The sequence below is a fragment of the Apostichopus japonicus genome, chromosome 2 (genome assembly GCF_037975245.1).
Source record: "Apostichopus japonicus isolate 1M-3 chromosome 2, ASM3797524v1, whole genome shotgun sequence".
Taxonomy (NCBI): Eukaryota; Metazoa; Echinodermata; class Holothuroidea; order Aspidochirotida; family Stichopodidae; genus Apostichopus; species Apostichopus japonicus.
Window position 1 is genome coordinate 15,111,075 of NC_092562.1, and position 20,180 is coordinate 15,131,254.

The 20,180-nt window shown below is 35.2% G+C and overlaps 1 protein-coding gene across 2 annotated transcripts in view; it reads left to right on the forward strand.

The window, feature by feature from the left end:
- The first annotated feature begins 578 nt into the window (after positions 1 to 578).
- LOC139979473 (cytosolic carboxypeptidase 6-like) overlaps positions 579 to 20,180 on the forward strand; it is an 82,490-nt gene continuing 62,888 nt past the window's right edge. Inside the window, exons 1-2 of one of the 2 annotated variants that reach the window (XM_071990316.1) lie at positions 579 to 710; positions 5,218 to 5,340. In XM_071990316.1, the coding sequence (XP_071846417.1) occupies positions 686 to 710; positions 5,218 to 5,340 (148 nt within the window). In that variant the 5' untranslated portion in view covers positions 579 to 685. Of the gene's footprint in view, positions 711 to 811; positions 903 to 5,217; positions 5,341 to 20,180 lie in introns of those variants that run through there. The other variant, XM_071990307.1, reaches the window with a different exon arrangement.

The following is a 20,180-nucleotide window of genomic DNA, read 5'->3' on the forward strand; positions in this document are numbered from 1 at the left end:
ATTATGCATGGAAGAGACCCTCTGTGTATTCCTGTAAACCACAAAGTCCAGTACTGGAATGTTTTATTCCCCTCTAACAACGGCCATTCTTATTTACAATACTTTCTTAAGTTTTCGACAAACGGGCAATTTTTCATTACAAGCTTCTTTAATTCGCAATCAAAGGTCACTTTTAAATATATAACAATACATCCCCATAATAGAAAACGGTACTTTTCTTTAAACAAAAAAGTGCACTTCTAGACACTTTGAGGTTTATCACTGCGATTTCCGGTTCCATGCATACATCATGGTTTTGTCATTGCAAGGTTACAACAGCAATTTCTTGCAATCTCAGTGGATGGATCATGGATGGATCATGGATGATGATGACTAGTGTGCATGTACTGGTAGTCAAGACATGAAACATTGTAATAAGTCGAAATGAAACATAATAATGGGTATCGTAGTGTATGTATCTAGGAAGCGTGTTAATGTTGCTTCAGCATAAACTATAGAACCAGAGGGCCGTCATTCACCGTGCCAGTTCTACACTAAACTTTAAGTACCTGGTAAGGTACACCCATGTAAAATTTTAAAGAGCACCAAATTGTGTAGTTAAACACAATTCCTAATTGCCGATTGATCTACAGGTGTAAAGTTATTTGTAACATGTAGGTACACCCATAATTCCACCGGTCTTTCAATGGCAGAAGAGAGACCACAGTCAGGTAAAAGAGTACGAAAATTCTAATCTTAAGCTGGAATTTGTAAAATATATTTCAATTTATAGTATAAGATGACATTTATTAATGTTGAAGTAGAAGTAAGGTGCTGATTGATATTTATGCGGTGCAGTAAATGTTGTGTTATCAAGGGGTTGCTAAGTACGCTTTCGACCAGTTGCCCACTCAAGTTTATTGGTAAAGTACCACCTAGTCTAAGACTAACTGTAAGTTGTAACTAACACAAAATATAACCAATTTCCTCGTAATTTGTGTTACCCAAAAGTTCTGCCTTGACATTATAGCTAATTAAATACGACAGCGATAGTAATAAATTAGTATTATTTCTACACTAAATAGTGAACAATTTAAATATCACGAAGTTGCATGTTATTGTTACATTGTTAATACTGACTAGGCTAACATTTATGCAGTTGAAGGGGTTTCGCAGAACTAGTCCAATGGGCACCCCATAGACTGACTACAGTTAGTATTATGATGGTATACGGTAATTTCGCGATAGAAAGGGCATTAATCATCTTTTAAAAGATAGCGTTGATGACGATCTGGCTGATTTTGCTCAGTGGTTCTGTTCAATACTTCAACTATGCGATGTTTTGACACATTCCGCCAGAAATAAAAGGAACTAGGCCTATACTAGCCTATGCTATAGCTGGTGGGCTCATATTAATTGACGCACTTACGGATTTGATTAACGATGTCTATCAACAAAAAATTCCAAATCACTCAACTGTCTGCATTTTTCATAAGTGTAGTTTTTCAGAAATGTAATGATCTCATAATATTTATTGTTCTGTGCCTACGCAACGTACAGTTGAGCAGAATTTAACCACAAAATGTCTGTCGTGTCAAGTTCTTTCATACCCCTAAATTGACACATTCGTCCATAAGCTAACTGTAATGTAGGCCTTAGTATACATCCATTGACTTTGGATGCTGTTTGCTATGCTCTGAGCCTCTAACTGTCTAAGCTCAGACAGGTCAGGTCCAAGAGATTAGTGTATCCTATTGAGGTAATTGGGTTATTTTTAGGGAGTAAGATTTCCAAATGCCCAAATAAAATGCAAAACTGGGGGGGGGGATGCAAAACTGTAACTCTGCTGTAAAGGTCGGGAATCGAACTGCTTGAATCAAGGAAACATTTCACTAGCTTCGCGCATATGTTGAAATATACTTCCGTTAAATGGGTGATAGAATGAAAGTGTCTTAAAATACAAAAGTTATGTTTTCTTGTTTTACTGCACATGGCAACTTTGGCTGTTTTGGTTAAGGCTTTGTAGATTAAAATTGCAATTGACAAAGTGCTTGCAATTTGACTTGCAGCTGTTGCAAGTCATTTACAACAATTTTGACAGTAACTACATTGCCAGTCAGTGCAAATTTAGGGAACGCACAGAGTTACCATACACCACCATACTAGCCCTATTGAATGTTCTAGTGTTCTAGGCTAGCCGATGATATTCTGCAGGTCTTGGTAAGGCAATCCAATCAATGTAATAGGATCCAGACAAAATTGCATCAGTAAATATGGAGTAGCCTAGGCCCTATTGTTAGGTGTTAACACTGCAAAATTACACCTGCTTCCCCAGGAAAGATATCTATTCCAATGGAGAAAAAAAATATTTGACCAATCCCAGACAAAGTTTTAAATTTAACATTTAGAAGTAACAAGCAATTAATTCATGGCAAAACCTTGCATTTAAGAAACCACATTTAGCCTAGTCTGTATGTACTATCTCATAGGATGGAATGTATAGGTTTGCCCATCAGAAGAGATAAGCTTGTAGAGTATGGAACCCCGAAAGGGCAATGTATTATGTTATTTACTTAAATGATATTTACTTCTATGCTGAATGCTAAATGTATTATGTTATTAACTTAAATGTTATTTACTTCTATGCTGTCTGTTATCATGTTGTTTTCTCCTTTGATGTTGTCTCATTTAATGTTGTTGTCTCCTTCAATGTTGTTGTCTCCTTCAACGTTGTTGTCTAGTTTGATGCTGTTGTCTCCTGTGATGTTGTTGTTTCCTTTGATGCTGGCGGTGCTGTTCACTTTTTATGACGTCAAAATACGTATACAAATTCAAAGAATTTAGTGCTTCAGAACTAGCCAAAATGTCTGAGATACTGACTAGCCCATCTTGTAGGGCTAGGTTATATGAACTAAATGAAAGCAGAAATGATGGAAGTCTCTGTAAAATCGGTGAAGAACATATGAAAGTCTTTCAACCTAAGAAAAGAGATATATGTGGTCAAGTATATATAATATATAACCTCAGTTAGTTTAACCATAGTAGCATTTAGTATCAATATTAGTATAGATGCAACTGCAACGAATGTGAGCCATAGTGGGCTCTGCTATCCCATTGCTGTTCATGAGTTATTGTGGTTTTTAGGGAGGGGTCTAAAAATGCTAACAGTAACATTAGCCCTTTTTTTTCAAACTGACATAATACATTGCCCTTTCGGTATTCCATAGTAGAGTGGAGTTGTAGGTTGGGCGAGGCAGGTTAGCTGTCACTGAAACTCTTAACTTACATACAAAAGACAAATAAACAACTGAACAGGAAGGAGGTCTGTGCAACTGAATATATTGACAGTAACTCTCTTGAGGCTGCATGCTATGTCCCTATCACATAATAGTAGTGAGCACCTGGAAAGGGAATGCACACAGGCATGCCTCATTACAATAACACACTTATACAAGTAATCACAGGAATGAACTCGGCATCGATCATTACAATAATACACTTATATAGGTAGTCACAGTATTAGTGACCTCTACAAGCTTAATCCTTAAGGCTAAATATTAGTTTCTGGAGGCTGTATGAGGGCTTGGCAGATGCGATAAATAAACTTAATGAATGAAAGAATGAATGGAGGATGTTTGAGTGATTGAAGAACGGAAGGCAAGTCATTGTTTCAGGTAATTAGTAATTTAAGCAGACTAGTTACTTGGTTGAATGTGCCATGCATTGCACTACATTATATATTCTTCATAAAGTACGAAAAGTACATTTTTGTGAATGTTTTGCCATTGGCAGGCAGCCTTAATTACAGAATATGTTCTGGTCAAATTGGTTGAACTCTGAAAATGTCATGAAAAGTGTTACAATCAGTATTCACCAGCAGAAGGTGCTTGTCCTAATGTCAACGTTGGTTGCCAGAAACAAGCACAGTTTATTAAAGATTAAAACCAACACAGGCCAGTGAGCTGTCAGACAGTGTATTAATGTTTAATACTTTGTCTACCATCACATTATCTTAAGACTAGACATGACTCATTGTGAAAAATTAAGTGCGTTGCATAGCAAAGCATGTACATAAATAGTTTAGAACAGTGTCAAGCATTGCCAAAAATTATTTAAGAATACTGAAGGCCGATGCATTTCGGCAAGGAGATGAGAGCCTAGACTCAGTAGTAGGAGTTGTTGTTACAAGTCTGCTATGCATCTTTCCATTTATGTTCACCGAAACGCTTCCATTCATCTCTAATAATATAATAATAATAACTAAGATTTATAATGCGCTAATTATAAACAAAATAGTTGTCAAAAGCGCCAATAGCTCTGTTCCATTCATCTCTGTTCCATTGTCTCAATGTGTTACATTTGTGTTGCATATATACCATCTGTCCAACAGTCTGCTCGCATTTGTCTACCAGTGTATCACATTTTATTTGACTGAATGTAGGATTCATTATTACCATTACTGGCTCTCCACAAACAAACTGTATTTTTTTGGAGTGTGAAGCAAAATGTTAAATCTCAGTAAAGAGCTGAAAACTCCATAATTTCAGAGACATGTGGTCAGAAACCAAGAGGTAACCATCACTATGTTTCCATTGAAAGACAGTAACAGTAACAACATGTAAAAGAAGAGCAAACAATACTTTGAAATCAAATAGGGAGCTGCTTTCCCTGGGTGATACAAGTACACAGTTAACAGTAAATCAGTTAACAGTCAATTCTTAACAGACTTAAAAAGCTTTGCTTAGAACTTTGCTCTGAAAGAAGATCACGGAAGATGAGGACGTATTTGAATTGCTTATGAACTGGATGTTTAGATGAAAATAGTTTAATTAATTTTGAATTTTATTTGATTTAAATAATGCAGTTTCTGCATGGGTCAGGAAGGTTGGGAATTGGTATACATGATGGTTATCTAAAGTAACAGTGCGTAGATGAAGTCAAACCCGAGTGTTGGTAGTTTCTGTCAATACATCGGTTCAAACAACCAATCAGTGTTTGGAACGATGGAATATTTTCTGCCCATGATGATGTCTGATAATTGATACTAATAGTAAAGAAGGTAAACACTTAAATTACTTTTTTGGAATCTGATGAAGGTGTTATATTTATTATTTAGATAAGAATTATGATCAAGGATCAACATCTCTATAGGACAGTACTTGCATTATGTCAGACATGTGTCAAAGAGAGAGAAGCTTTCTTCAAAATAATCCTTCTATGCTCTCTTTGTAATCGCAGGCAGTGATAATGATGCTGAAGATGGCGTGGTGGGTAACTTGAACAAGTTTGTGGTTGTACCTCCAGGGTACACAGAGCAACCCAAGAAAGGTCATCTAATATTTGATGCCAGCTTTGAAAGTGGTAAGTATCACCTACCTTATAGATTTGATGAATATCAGATATTAATGTAAAAGTATTACCCTAAGTTGTGCAATTTGTATAAAGTAGTTCAGTGTGGTATAGTCAATAACATAAAGCATGTGGCACTGATGTTACTGGTTTTGTGAGGCTTTGAAGTATATCATTGTGAATCACAGCATATCATTGGCTATGGCACATACATTTTCCTCTCAAATGACAAGTAGCTGCAGATGCAGGTTCAACAGGTCTTCCAAGCAATGCACTTTATAATTAACAGTAGGGTCATGTAAATGAATAGAACACAATAATACAGCAGTGAGACTCATACCAATAATGCACATTGGTCATTCAGTTAGAGCAGTAGTCACCCCCCGCCCCCCCTCCCCGCAACTGACTGACTAGTGAACTACAGTATCTGTATTTGCATCGCCCACCTACCCACAAGCCAAATAGTCGAATCTGTGCTATCATGGCAGAGCAAGGTAAAACATGCAAACCTTTTCAGTTAAGTAAACGATAGCGACTAGCACACACTGTTTCATACAGTAGTATATGACTGTATTCTTATCCTAACATTTGTCTTTACCATAATAAAATGTATTCCTGTAACTCTACGAAAAATGTATTTTTTTTAAAATATTTGTCATTTTAAAAATGTCAGAGGTCCCGACGGGAAATACAGAAGCCAAAAGGGTAAGCACAAACTATACTTGTAAATAGCTAATTAATGGAAATTACTAACGAGTTGTGATGTATGAATATTGACGTCTTATACAATTCATTTCTTTATCTGATTAAATGTGATGAGTAGCATCACATCCACCAGGTGTGTATTTCTGATATACAGAGGGATTTACATAGATTTATATAGATTTAAATACTTGGCTTGCTTAACTTATACGTATATCAGTACATATTTCAAATGACCTCCTTGTTCAGTTATGTTGAACGTTTAAGACCAGAATCTATAGAAGATCCTGTAAGACTTGAGTTCAGCTACAGTTTGAAAATTTATAGGGAAACAAGAAGGAACAAAGAAAGAAAGCAAGAAAGAAATTCATTAACTATTTAAATTGCCTCTCATATCTGTTTTGCTTTAAATCCTGTTAACAATGATCCTTGTCCAAATTAGCAAATTATTCTTTATGGTTGGGTTTGAGGTGCTTAACTCTCTCAAAATCAGCTTAAGAGAAGCCGTGGAGAGCAGTTGGTATTAAAACAAAGGCTCTAATATTTTCCTTTGCTATCATACCAAATGAACTGAAATTAAAAAAAAAAAAAGTATTAAATATAACAAATCATGTGTCCAGAGTGTCTTGTATTTCATTGAAGGAGATATTTGTGTCTGTAACATATAACATATTAACCTATAAGGTTTCCTGTCATGCAAGTGCATATGACGTAGAGTGTTGTGTTTAGTATGTCCCGTAATTTGTTTTTCATGACAAAGCAGAAACAATTTGCAGTATTTGTCAATTTTCAAAACAAGTATAATTTGCATGTAGTATTTAGGCTAAGTCTCCCATATGTTGTTGAGCTCTCTTTTAGATTATAAGAATCGGTGCATAAGTTATTAAATATTGTTGTGTACTTGCTGGTAGGACTCATAAAGATACATCAGAGGGTGCAAGGTTAACATTACATCTCTTTTCTACTGGGAGAACTATGTCATAATGTGCATAGTTAATTTGATATTGTTAAGTAATTTTCATACTGAGATAGAAAGTACTGTTATTAACACAGCCGAGAGAGAAAGTAGTAGTAGTAGGTTTGTGTTTGTACCTTCTGTGTAATGTTTTGGATCCAAATCAAAACCAAGGAATGGAGTGAAGGATGAAGAAGAAAATGCCAAGTGCTGGTTGTTACTACTGTAGTTCTTAAAATTACTGTGTTATTTTACACTCTGTTTTATTTTACAATAGGCTTTCAAACAAACATAGTTTGTTTACCACTAATTTGTACCCCCCTCCCATCCCCCCTCTTCTCTTTACCATGATCTTTATTTGATTCCCATATGAAGCTAATGACATTCATGTAAGGCCAGAAAGGAAAGGGGAAAATAACTAGTAGGTTGAAAGTCCATTTACCTGCAATAGCATCAGAATGTTATACTAATAATAAATTAGACTTTATGTAAAAGTGCATTTCAATGAAATATAAACTCAGGGCCCTTTACCAAGATGAAATATAAGACATAATGGGAACTATAAACAAACATATATAACCAATATATATATATATAACCATGATTGATTTTCAAGTGTCTAAATCTTTCATTTTCATGTTGGAAATCCATAGCTCCCCTTGAGCTTATCAGAAAGGCATCCAGTTTACTAGCTGTTACATCTTTCTGTCATAATTTTCTCTTCTTGGGTGACCACTTTAGCTGTTCGTACAACAGTAAAACACCATGTTTCTTGGATGATAACCTGTGTAGCAAAGCCCTGTATAACAAACATTAAAATCTGCACTATATATCTTGCTCTACTACCAAAATTATAAGAAACAAAAGTGAGCAAAAAAGTACTAGTTTTGTAACATTATGGTACTTTGCAGAAGATGAAGGTGTATGTACATGTGCTGTTAAATACTGTATCAGTTGGCCTCTAGAGAATACAAGACAGTTCTTTAAATGGTCTTGGCGGTAACATCTAATTCTTAAGAGGAAAAAAACTTTCTGTAACCTTTGTACTTCCATATTTTTAGTAAATTAAAGGGGGCACAAACCCAACCATTGTTTTTGGCTTATACCACAGAGATCCTTGTGAAGAACAACTCCCTTAAATAATCAGCTAAGAAAAATGTGATATCGTTTGGGAGATATCCTAGTTTAAAAGCCATGTCTTGGGGCTGTCATATTGTAAAGCTGTGATAAAGGTCACTAGTAGTATCTGAATCCTTTTATTTGTTCTTTGTCTTTCTGTTTATAATTTTAAGGTAGAATGTTAACAGTGTGTTGGCAAGGAAACAATCGCCATCATTTGGTCATGTTAAGCGATTCAATATTTTAGATTTATGTCCATCATGGAAAATAAACATTGGAATAAGAAAAGAAAAACAAAATAAAATTGCAGTCCACATGGCTTGTTGATGTCATATTTAGACTTGCTCAAGTCTTCTGTCTTGTATGTGGAAACACTATATAATAAAATAGTAATAAAATAGTACTTATATACACTGGCGGATCCAGGGCCTTTGTTTGGGAGGGGCCAAAGTGGCATTAGAGTGATATGGGGGAGGGGTCTAAGGGGAGGGGGTGCCCCTCCCCTTTTGAAAATTTTCTTTTGCTGAATGCCCTCAGATGCAGTTTGGTGCGACAAAAGTGTACAATGGTGATGCATAGATGCCAAGGTCAGATGTTTTTTAGGCGGGTGAAAATTTTCTGGTGCTGTTGGTTACGTACACCATCTAAGCGGAGCGCCACCATGAGTTGGCGCGAAGCGTACAAGAAAATTTTGGGATCTTACGGCCCCTCAGATGGCCGGAAACATCACTTCCCGGGTCATCTAAGCTGAATCTATACTGTCTCCATATTTGTATTGTGTCTATTTTTTTTTCATTCCAGAGGAAAAAATATCTTGAAATAAAAAAAATCTCTGAAATTTTGCGGACGCTGTAGCGTTCACGTGTGTCGTAACGGTATTATTTTTCACGAATCGTATATATAACGTTGCTTTCAGCCGGGCATACTTAGCACGATCGGCTTTGAGTAATTTCCGATCCTGGCGGTTCTGAGATAATTCGCATTTTGGTGTGATGAATAGAATTTCACGCTAGCAATGATGCACTTTCACAGGAAAAACTCTGTGGGCCTACAATGCGGGAGATTCTTAAAAAATGCGGGAGTCTTTTGGAAAATGCGGGAGATTCGGACAGGTGGGCGGGAGACGACCCGAAAATGCGGGTGACACCCGCCCAAAGCGGGTGACTTGGCAGCACTGGTGATGTTAATTTACATCTAAAAAAAATGTTTCCCAGTTGTAATTTTCTAAAATATTTATAAAACAAAGTTGGGATCATCTTTCTCAAGAAATTTTATTTCTCATAGGTTATAAATTTCATACAACCAGCCTGTAACTGCAAAATGGTGTTAAACTGTAAATCCTCATGCTCATACATTTACATAGCTCCACATTCTTTAGAAGGCAAATGCTGGTCCATGCCACAAATCGCCGTCCTGGGGGAAGGGTATAAGGGGAGGGGTGCCTCTCCCCTTTTGATTTTTTTTGGAATCCTGGTGATGCCTACATGTAAAATGGTGGCACTTAGAAAGGCTTTTGTCACCCAACATTTTCTGAGAAATATGCATTTTTTTGTGTGTAATATAGTAGTTGATAATTCATTCTTTCCCGTGGCATGAAAATGTTCGCTGCTCGCCCCAATGAAAAGAAATATAGGCTAATTTGAGGTTCAAATGATGCTGTATAGGAGGTTTTATACTCTATTATGCTAAATGCTAAAGAAATGATGGCTGCTAAGTCAAAATTTGATGCAATTTTTTTATGTATACTTGACAATTTCAATGCGTTTTTTTCGGACGCTTGTGCGGGTCAGCGGGTTTGGGTGTTAGAATGCGGGTCTAATTCCCGCGAATTGCGGGTCAGTTGGGAGCTCTGCATTTAATTTTAGACCAGAAAACGAAAAGGTTTAGACTAGTCTACCACTGCTATTCCTCTCGATTTTTTAATTTCCAATCATATGATTTAGCGGATGTTCGGAAACACTTTTTGGCTCACCTTTGGGGGGGGCCATGGCCCCCGTTGGCCCCCCCTTGGATCCGCCAGTGCTTATATAGCGCGTTCATCAGCAACGCTGCTCGAAGCGCTTTACAGGAATTGAAATAATTAATATACAGGAAACATTTAAAAAATACACGAAACATTCAAAAGCAAATAATAGAAAAATATCGCCTAAAAGGTATACACCATAAAACCTATAATAGGATTGAAAAATACATTAAAGCTATGGTGATACATCTATGGTGAAACATATATGGTGATATATCTTTCGTAGCTGTTTGGCAAAGATGTTCATCATAATTATCTCTATCAAATACTCCAATAATGATAGTTGGGTTGGTGCCTCCTTAAAGGAAAGTCAATAGCAATCATACATTCTCCAGTTCGGTTAAGAAAGTATAACGATTCCTCTTGCGTTATTTTCAAGTGACTTCCTATCTTTGTGGTGGCTGGTTACATCACAGATACATGATCAAATCCTGCAAAGCCAAAACCTCTTTATTAGCTCCCTAATATAAACTTGTTCTTACCTTCAACAAACATTTCGCTTGATATGGAACTTGCAATCGTTTGTTTTTCCATAAAGTTTTGAATGATTCATTTTGCCATTGTGAAGTCACTCTCAATTAACAAATGTTTGCCCTCTGTGATATTTTACTGTGCCATGTCTTATAGAAAACCATAAAAGGCTTTGTTTTCTTTAAGGAAATGTTTTAACCCTGCAGTAGTAAACCCGTCTTGAGGCATTCGCTGTCTCCAAACAATTTGTTCATGAATGTTCGAGCAAATGCAAACATTATATCACGCAAACCCTGCGACAGCCTTTTTTTGTGTTTTTGCGTGAAATGAGACCGATCTAGGTGAGGAACAGAACTGCTTGTCGGAAGATTACAACTCCCAAAGGTAGGGATGAGTTTATTTTGTCAAGATATGAAGGGCCAAACTTAGGGGCAGCACTTTTCATTAGTTGAAGAGTAATACCAGCCTTTAATCTATGTTGTCAGTTATAAACCAACCAATCTCGGCTTTTAATCTTTCTATTCATCCACTATATCATTTGCCATATGGTTCACAGGAAGCTTGAAGGGTTGTTTGTCAATCTGTGACTTGTAACTCATGCTTTGATTTGGAAGTCTAATGAAATGCACAAATTTGTTCAAAGGCCCAAGGATGTGACCCTGGGTAATATAGGCAAAGACCTACTGCATTATTTCATTTGAAGGTTATCGGTAAGTTTTAGCATGCAAAAATGCCAGAACATAGTTCTCAAAAGTACTTCAAAAGTGGCTCTCATCCTTCGTATTATTGCCAGCCATTGAGGGTTATTTAACTAGATGATGAAATATCTTGTTGTGGTTAATTGCTTTTAGAGGGGCAGTAAAATTACTTGTTGGTGACCATGGCCTGGGTAACCATATGGGTAACCATAATTATGGGTAACCATAATTTGACTTCTAGCATATTTTGGGGCAATAGTAATAACTTTTAAATTGTCTCTGGTAATAAAAATCCCTTCCAATGTACATAGTCCAACAACTTTTCTACCATGAGGTAAAAATCTCATCCTACTTGAAAAACCCATATATACAGTGTGGCTTTTACATTCTTCGATTACTCATAGAGATGAATTCTGTAGTGTACGTTATAAAAAAAGAGCTTTGAATGGATGTATATTTTTGTCTATGATACCGAAAAAAACAGTCTAATAATCCAGAATATAATCCCCCTCCATTAGCAGCTCTGTTGCAATCCCATTCCAGAAATCATGAACATGAATGCATCCATAAAGCTAATGGACGATTCCATGGTAACGGTAGGACGTTTTGACTATTAATTATACCACATTTCAGACATGTGTATCACAAACAGTTTCCTTAATTCCATCAAAACAAAAGTCACCATTGGAGTACTTTGATTACTTTTCCTATCACAATAAAAATCACATCTTGGGATGAAAATATGAATATTACTTGATGCTAATGGTTGATACCAAAATGCTTCCAAAGAATAATTCTGAAGTTAAGTCTTAAAAATGTAGACTTTTAGTGATTGTTTGACACCAGAGTTGTTGTCATCGCTTGCATGTAATTGTTTTTGGTGCTATGTCCACTGTCGTGTGGAATTGCCGTAATGCAAATTGATAAACTTAAAACGGTAAAATTGATGATTTAAACCCAGACTGTTTATACAAAGTAACCTGTATTACCAATGGGGAACAATTAGAATATTTACGAATTGATATAGGTTGGTATGGGTTTATTCAGCAAGTTGTTATTAAACATACAAAAGACATGTTTCTAATTGTAAATTATTAGTACATTATTTTTATAAATTTTTTAAATTTATCTCATGCATCAATACCTTTTTTATCATTTTAAGGATGACGTCAGCAAGAAATTCATTGTTGATTTGATTCATAAAAATCCATGAAAACATTAAGAAGAAAAAGTGAATGCAAATTATGTGTACATGTAACCATTTTTATAGTTTCATTCAAATAAAATTTAGTTTAATTTCTAGAATGTTTCATTCAGGTCAAATACATGATTTAAACTACCCCCTATTAGCCTAAAATATTTTCTTAATCTTTTAGCAAATTGATCAAAATTTAAAGTCAAGACTGATGAACCTTGAGAACAATGTGTGTACTGTTAAGTTTTTTATTATAACATTATTAGACCAAGTGTAAACAGTTTTAATAATATTATCCAATACAGGATTATACAGCAACGTGTACAACGTATCAACGTATGACATTATAATACACAGAATGAATAGTAATCCAGAACTGTTGTGTGATGTACTTAAAAAGAGACAAGTCTGACATTCCCATCTACATGAATGAAAGTGGAAAGATAAGTAGAACAGCTTGAAAATATTTCACAATTATTAGTTTCATAGGTAAGCAACCATGATATCTCTCAAACTTTCACTCAAACTCAAAAAAAATTCATATCTTAGTAAATGACAAGTAGAGTCCTCCAAATATCTGTAAAATTCAGTCACAGATATATAAAGAACCAGTAAATATAAACTGACAATATACCTGACAAATTTATGTATAACATAGCTATATATGTATCTACAAACATCTACAAAGATTTCAGTCATATCTAGTATAAAAATAATGATGTAACATAAAAAGTTGTTACAAACCATCGCAAGTGACCACTTTTTCCATTTCTCAGGCCACTCGATGACACTATGATGTAAGCAGGGAGTCGTTACAACTTCCCGATGTAGGTTAGCTTTACTTCAATTTCTACAGGTTCTGTTTAAATTAATTTTCAATGGCTTATATATGAGTCAGTAAATTAGATAACTTTGACAAGGTTATTTGGAGCATACCCTCTGAAGTGATCATCGGTTTGTGTCTAATTATCGCCGTAGGGTATCTTTAATGTATCACATCCAGCAGGAAGATAAAAAACATAAAAAGCAAAATATAAAATGTGACTGGAAGCAGTACCAAAAAAGGAAAGAAAATAGAAGTTAATTTGACATTTATAATCATCATGAACCATCATGCAGGAACGGTCTTCTAGCTATTTTTTATCTTGTTGATGGTCGGGCCTTGAACTGAACCTAATTGTGTAAAGCCCCACACGTACGTAATTATTTTTACCAAAAGTAAAAGCCAAATTTCCAGAACATTCTTAAAGCAGCATATTGTGTTTAACCTGATAAACTTTCCATTTGTTCACAGTTTCATAAAAGACAGTCTGCTAGTTGCTATTATTTTCTGTCATTTTATTTATGAAGAAAAAGAAAGATAGACTTATTCAGTATTTGAAACGATGTTCATAGGACTTATAAATGATGAATAAAAAATTACAAAGTAGCTTAGGGTGAAAAATTTGATGAAATGATTTTTTTTTTATTAATTCACTATTTAGCTACACTTTGAGAGAATAAAGATAAGACAGTTTTCAAAACTTGTAAATAAAGTTAGCTTTTTTTCTCAACCATCTTTTAGGATTGTTTTGCTTGTCCACCAAGAATTAAATTGTCTGAGAGATACAAAGTTCTAATATACCGGAAAAAGTTTGGCCCCAATTCTTAAATTCTAAAATTATGTAATAACCCAAAGTGGTGCAAACCAAGGACTTCTGGTAAGGAATAAATTTTCCTGTTCAAAGTTTCTCTGAGGAGATGAAATATATTATAAGTGAAATATTGTAGTCATTTTTGAACAATTAACTTTATACCTGAACAATTGATATACTATTTGAGCCAAACTTTTTGAGCCAGCACTATATATGCTGTCAAAAAAAAGAATGTAGCATTGAATGATATATTTAACATGACAGAATTTTGGGGTTTTTCATCAATTTCCGATGATGGCACGTTTCACATTGTAGCATAATAAACATGTGATCAATGTCTTTCCTTTCATATCAAAACTCTTAATTGTGAGAAACTTCAAAGGCAATAAACTCAACAACTTGTATTCTTCTTTAATTTGCTACACATATTAACGGGAAATGAAAATAAGAAATGTACGACTTAGTTTGTTCTTGTAAAGGATATGCCATGGATTGGCACTTTAAATTTGTTGGTATTTAATCGTTTGATCCTAGAACTTTAATTTCTTTGAATAAAGTATGTGTTGTGAATGACTCATTTTAACTTAACTCTTGAAGGTAATATGAATGCCTGATACAGTAGTTCCTTTAAGCTATGAGTCACCATCCATTTTTCAAAGATGACTTATTGAGTGTTAATGGGACTTATAGTATCGTCTACTGTCATTATTCTGATGTTGTTTCATTACAAGTGCCATTTTTTACAACAACTAAAGCCAACAGCTTTCAGATTCTCTTTTCTATTTGCATATATTTGAATATTTTATAAAGAATTAGATTTGAGTGAATATAATGTCATTATATCACTTAGCTTTCGCTTGCAAGTGTTGTGGCACTGATATCTCCATTCAAACACAACGTGTGTGGCAGAACCTGTTCAAAATGGCCTGTTGCCAACACAGCGCCCATAATGTATATTAGAATAACTCCTCAGGGCAACAATTGACATTTATATTACAGTTATATCTATATATAAGGACAAACAAGAAAACAGATACCTGGAACATTTGTGAGAGTTTTATCCAAATGTTTGGCAAACTTATGTTGCTATAACGGAGAAATTGTGTCGATAAGAAAGGCTGCACAACAGCTGCAGCTAAGCTGAACTAATATCAAATAGCATGGAAATTGTTATGCCAGAATATGAATCCCCAATCCAGTAGCCTACATTTTCGGGTAACTATATACTAGATGCTATATATGCGAGTATGTTTTGGGTTAACTATATGCTAGAACATGAATCCCCAAACCAGTAGGTTACTTCACAAGTTCACAATTTTAATTGTTTCTGAACTTTACTCTAAAACTTGGGCTCAATTAGTGTAACAACATAGTATTAAACATAATAACCATTGCCTGGAATAAAGTAGTTCAAATAGATTACAAAAATATTGTCAAGCTGGAAAAATGTATACATCATATATTATTCATGACAAGAACATGGAAACCTGGCAGGAAGAATCTCAGTGTCAATGCCAGAAAGATTCTACCAGCTTACGATGGCCTGTTCAGGTTCAGCTGATGTAACCTTTGTAAAAAATTAATGTGAGGTTCTCCTTGAAGGGAGTATTATCAATGCAGTCCTATGTTGACAGTGTAAGATCATTATGGAGAACATTAATGAATAATGCATTCGTGTGCAGGGCTGATGTCAAGATGTTTTTGCATGAATTATTTTAGACTACAGTTTCTTCTTTGTTGACTGTCTGACATGATTGATGAAAGAAAAAAAGGCTGGGAGTAAGTTCACTTACCACTTTGAAGGTAACTGCTTTGAAAGTAAGCCATCCAGCAGCCATCTTGAATAATCATTTTCTGATCTCTTTAAAACACAACCCAAGATCATGAAATCAGGAGAAAAAGTTAAAGACCTTTGAAAGTCGTAACATGGATTACCAAAACAGTAAGCTGCCGCAATCCCCCGTCCACCGGGGTGATCTGGGGTCAACCCCCGGCTGCGTTTACATTACGAATGTTTGACGGAGCGTGGGGTCTGATCATCCTTGGATCCTAAACTGTTGCAGTAGTTCAAATCGTGGGGTCTGATCAGTGTGTAAAGTTCTACACCAAGCACTGGGTTTCAATACCTTGCTCGCAGTCAAATGTTAATGGGACTTTAAAAGTAGTGTCAAATCATTGGACAATCCCTAACTTGTAATAAAACCCTGCTTTTATTGTATACACAGAGACTACACTCAACTGGTAGAATTTTGAATACTTTAGTTGACTAAATCTGAACAAATAGATTGAGTTCATAGTTTTTCTTCATACAAATCTAAATGAGGCAAGGTTTATGTATTTTATGATCACCCATCTTCTGAAGATTCTAATCTCCATACTGTCACAATGTTGATGAATTGTTGTTTCGCTGCTTCTTCGGTCTTAATTGAAAAATTTCACTGACCATTCATTTAGTCCAATGGGAAGACATGTTACATCTTACTGTTTATTTCTTGGCAGAGGCCAAGGGGTAATTAACTTTTAAATTGTGGCCGCTATTATGACAATAGAGGATAATTAATCATTCTCATTGATGTACAGTATTTGTTTTTTCAGGAGAGAGATCTCTCCTTTATGCTCTGACACAATGTGGTGCAAAATTGGGACAAAAGCAGTAATTTGTAGAGTGGTAGGTACAGTAGTCCACAGCTCAGGCTGCTATTAACCTCCAGCAATTATCGTTAATTACCTCTCTCAGCCAACTGATACTGTAAAGATATACATCATGAAAAATAGATGATTAAAGGAGTCTGAGACCGCATGGTTCTAGTTGCAACCCTTGAAAAAATCTCAGGGTATGTAAAGCTGGCAATTATTTGTTAGATCACTGTGAAATCACAGGGAGACACCCCTTTTTTACCTCAGATTTCCAGAGACTGCAGTGCTAAGATGTTACCAAATTTTTGTAAGCCATATAGATTAAAAAAGGGTATGGAACCTGGTGGTCCAAGACCAAGGGTCTGCTAAAAAGGGTCCAAAACCTTATGGACCATTATGCCTGTTGCTAGGAGACGTATGGACCAGTGGTCAATTGAGAAATGTTATGAAGTTTCTATACATTAAAAGTATTAAATAACAGGTTGATTTTGGTCTCAACTTTTTTATCTGGCAACAGCTCATGAAATATTTTGAATGCATTGACAGACAAAACTTGCAAACCGGATTGCCTGCTATTACCTTTTGGACGGTCAATTATTATTTATTTTCAAAAACCAAAGTGTACTTTTCTTTGCTGCTATATGAAGCTGGTCTCTGGCTGCATCAGTGCTCAAATTTTAATACAGTTTTAAAATTGAATTATATACTCAAGATATAATCTTCTTGAATAAACTTCTTTTTGTTGAATTTGGTAATTACATCACAATCTGCAACATGTTTGACTGCACTGGTCAAAATTTTCTTGCATGAGTTTTTCATTTTAACTTTTCATGTAATAATTACTTCTTCCCATGTCAGTATTGTTGATCTACCAGTATTTCTCCAATTGTACGATTTGCTCTCTGGAATTTCTAAAATGCCCAGATATGGCATATAACCAGCAATCTTTAATATGTACTGTACTTACACAAGCTTTGGTATAACGTTGTAATGCAGTAATAAAATTTTGTTCCTAAAGGGGTCGCCTAGAACTTTTATCAATCTTTTTTGACCTATTTTCAACAAGGTAAAAGGAAAAGAAAAGAAAAAAGCTTCCACTCAAGATGTAGATTTGTTGTGACACAAGATTTTTCCAGGTTATTTGGCTCTAAGTTTATTCATGTTTTTGAAAGTAGATTTATCCAAACAGCATCTGTCTGTAAACCAGGCTCTTCTGGGCTTACAGCTGCCTTATTTTGTCTGGCAGTGTTGTTTTTTAAAGGGAGGACTTGAAAATCTTCTCTGCTCCTGAAGTCCTAAAATCTAACCAGAGGAGATAAATACACCAGTAGTCAAAATATAGATAGTTCGATAGAAGAGAATATATTAAGAACATCAACAGTGTAACATGATCACTCAGAAAATGATGCCCGAAGCTAAAAAACTTTTTCAGCTAAGCTTGATAATATTGCATACGGCATGATTGCATATATACGCAGAAGGGAAATGAGGTGCACATAAGGTGTTGCGCTCGAGTCTGACAATTATTTCTTGAGTTTGATCATATTGTGTTCCATTATGAACACCTACATACATATCCTGTCTGCCTAAATTATCTCTTGCTGCAGTACTGATCTAGGTAACCTACAATTACATTATGGTAAATAGGGTACTGGTCTTACAGTTGAATATTTGGCTGCTTTTGCAATGATATAAGTAAATATAGAAATATATATAGAAATAAATATATATAGAAATATATATATGGTCTTTCTAGACTTGTATAGCTGTGGTCTAGAATATAAATGTACAAGAATGATAACTATTAACAAAAGTGTCCCCTCCCCCCCCCCCAATGGGTGCAACAAATGTTCTCTATCCATTTCCAACTGAACCTTTTCTTTAAGTAGGCTGATGTAAAAACATCTTAAATGGGTTTTTCTTATAGAACAATACTGAACAACTGTGTGTAAGTGCCTGCTATTTTTTGACCATCATGTAAAATAAACAAAATTTAAACCTGTTTGTTTATGAAAAAACCATGAATTAACTGAGAATTTTATAACCAGTTCATCATCATTGTGAACAAACAACACCTCTATATTCCACCTGGCAAGAAGGTGCATGCATGCATGGAAAAAAAATATAGCACGGTGGAAACAAATCAGTGTTCCAGAAACGAAAGGTTATCCAATCTAAATAATGTTCAGAATGGCAAGAAGGAAATAAATTTAATGCATGATTAACCAGCGTCCTTGTTGTACTTTTTAACGAGGTTCTGATGAAGTAACCTAACCGTCATTAAATGTTGTTAATAGCCTACGTAAATCTGGATTTATTGTTAATGACAGGGTCTTAAATAACATTAATGTGATATCATGACGGTGCTAATTGTGTCCCCTAAGCCAATGACGACTGATTATAATGTCAGACGCTTGAGTTTATAGTATGTAGTATCATGACATTTGTAAACCTTACAAAGGTCAGACACCTGTAAAACAAAATTTATTGATTTTCTCATTCATGGCTTGTAAAATATTGTCAAATTTAGAATAGTCTACGTGTGCAAAACTTAATTTATTTCATTTCGAGTGCAATAAAGTAGCTCAAAGTATGGCTTATTGTTTGGATAGATGCTGGCAGTTTATACTATTAGATTCTGGTCATTAAGAATACTGTAAAAGACAAGGATTTAGCCAGAAGGAATAAGGAGGGCAACCCATTGCTATGGTTTAGTGGTTTGAAGGGAGGGGTTCAGCCTGTCACCTTTCCATTTGGCAATTCTTTTGTTGACAGGTGGTGCTATGGTGCAAAATAATGGCATCCTCTTACAGCTTCATGAGGGCAATCCCTTTCCATTTCCGATGAATATCCTGTTACTCTCCTCTTTGCATAGGGTTAGAAATAAGATATCATCGCTCCCTACATACCCAAACCAGTAAGTTTTGGGGATTTTCAACTAACAGTGGGGAATATTTGTCTGCTCAATTTTTTCTTTTTATTGTTATTCATGTATCATAACTTTTTAAACTCTCCTATTTATAAATTGTATTTAATGCTAATTATACTGGAATAAAGGAAACCGAAAATCTGAAACTGAAGTGTTACATTGTCTACCAAGGGAGTATACTGTACCTTAGAACTTATTATGTATACATCATGTCAACAGAAAGATGTCCAAGAATTAGAAAACAACTTTGGAAATGGCAAAGAGTTTATAGGGTTTTTTTCTTCATCCTGTGCTCATGTATTTGAAAAGGGGTCCATTCACTGCCCTTCTCCAAGTTGTAAAAAAAATAAAACATTGATGTAACTTTAGACCAACTTGTATTTAAAGCTTTTTATAATGTATGGGTGGCAACCTAGCATGAGAAAGTGTTATAGGAATTGCCACTACTGACAGTAAAGTCTGTAATAGCTGGATAAAACACAGAAGTTG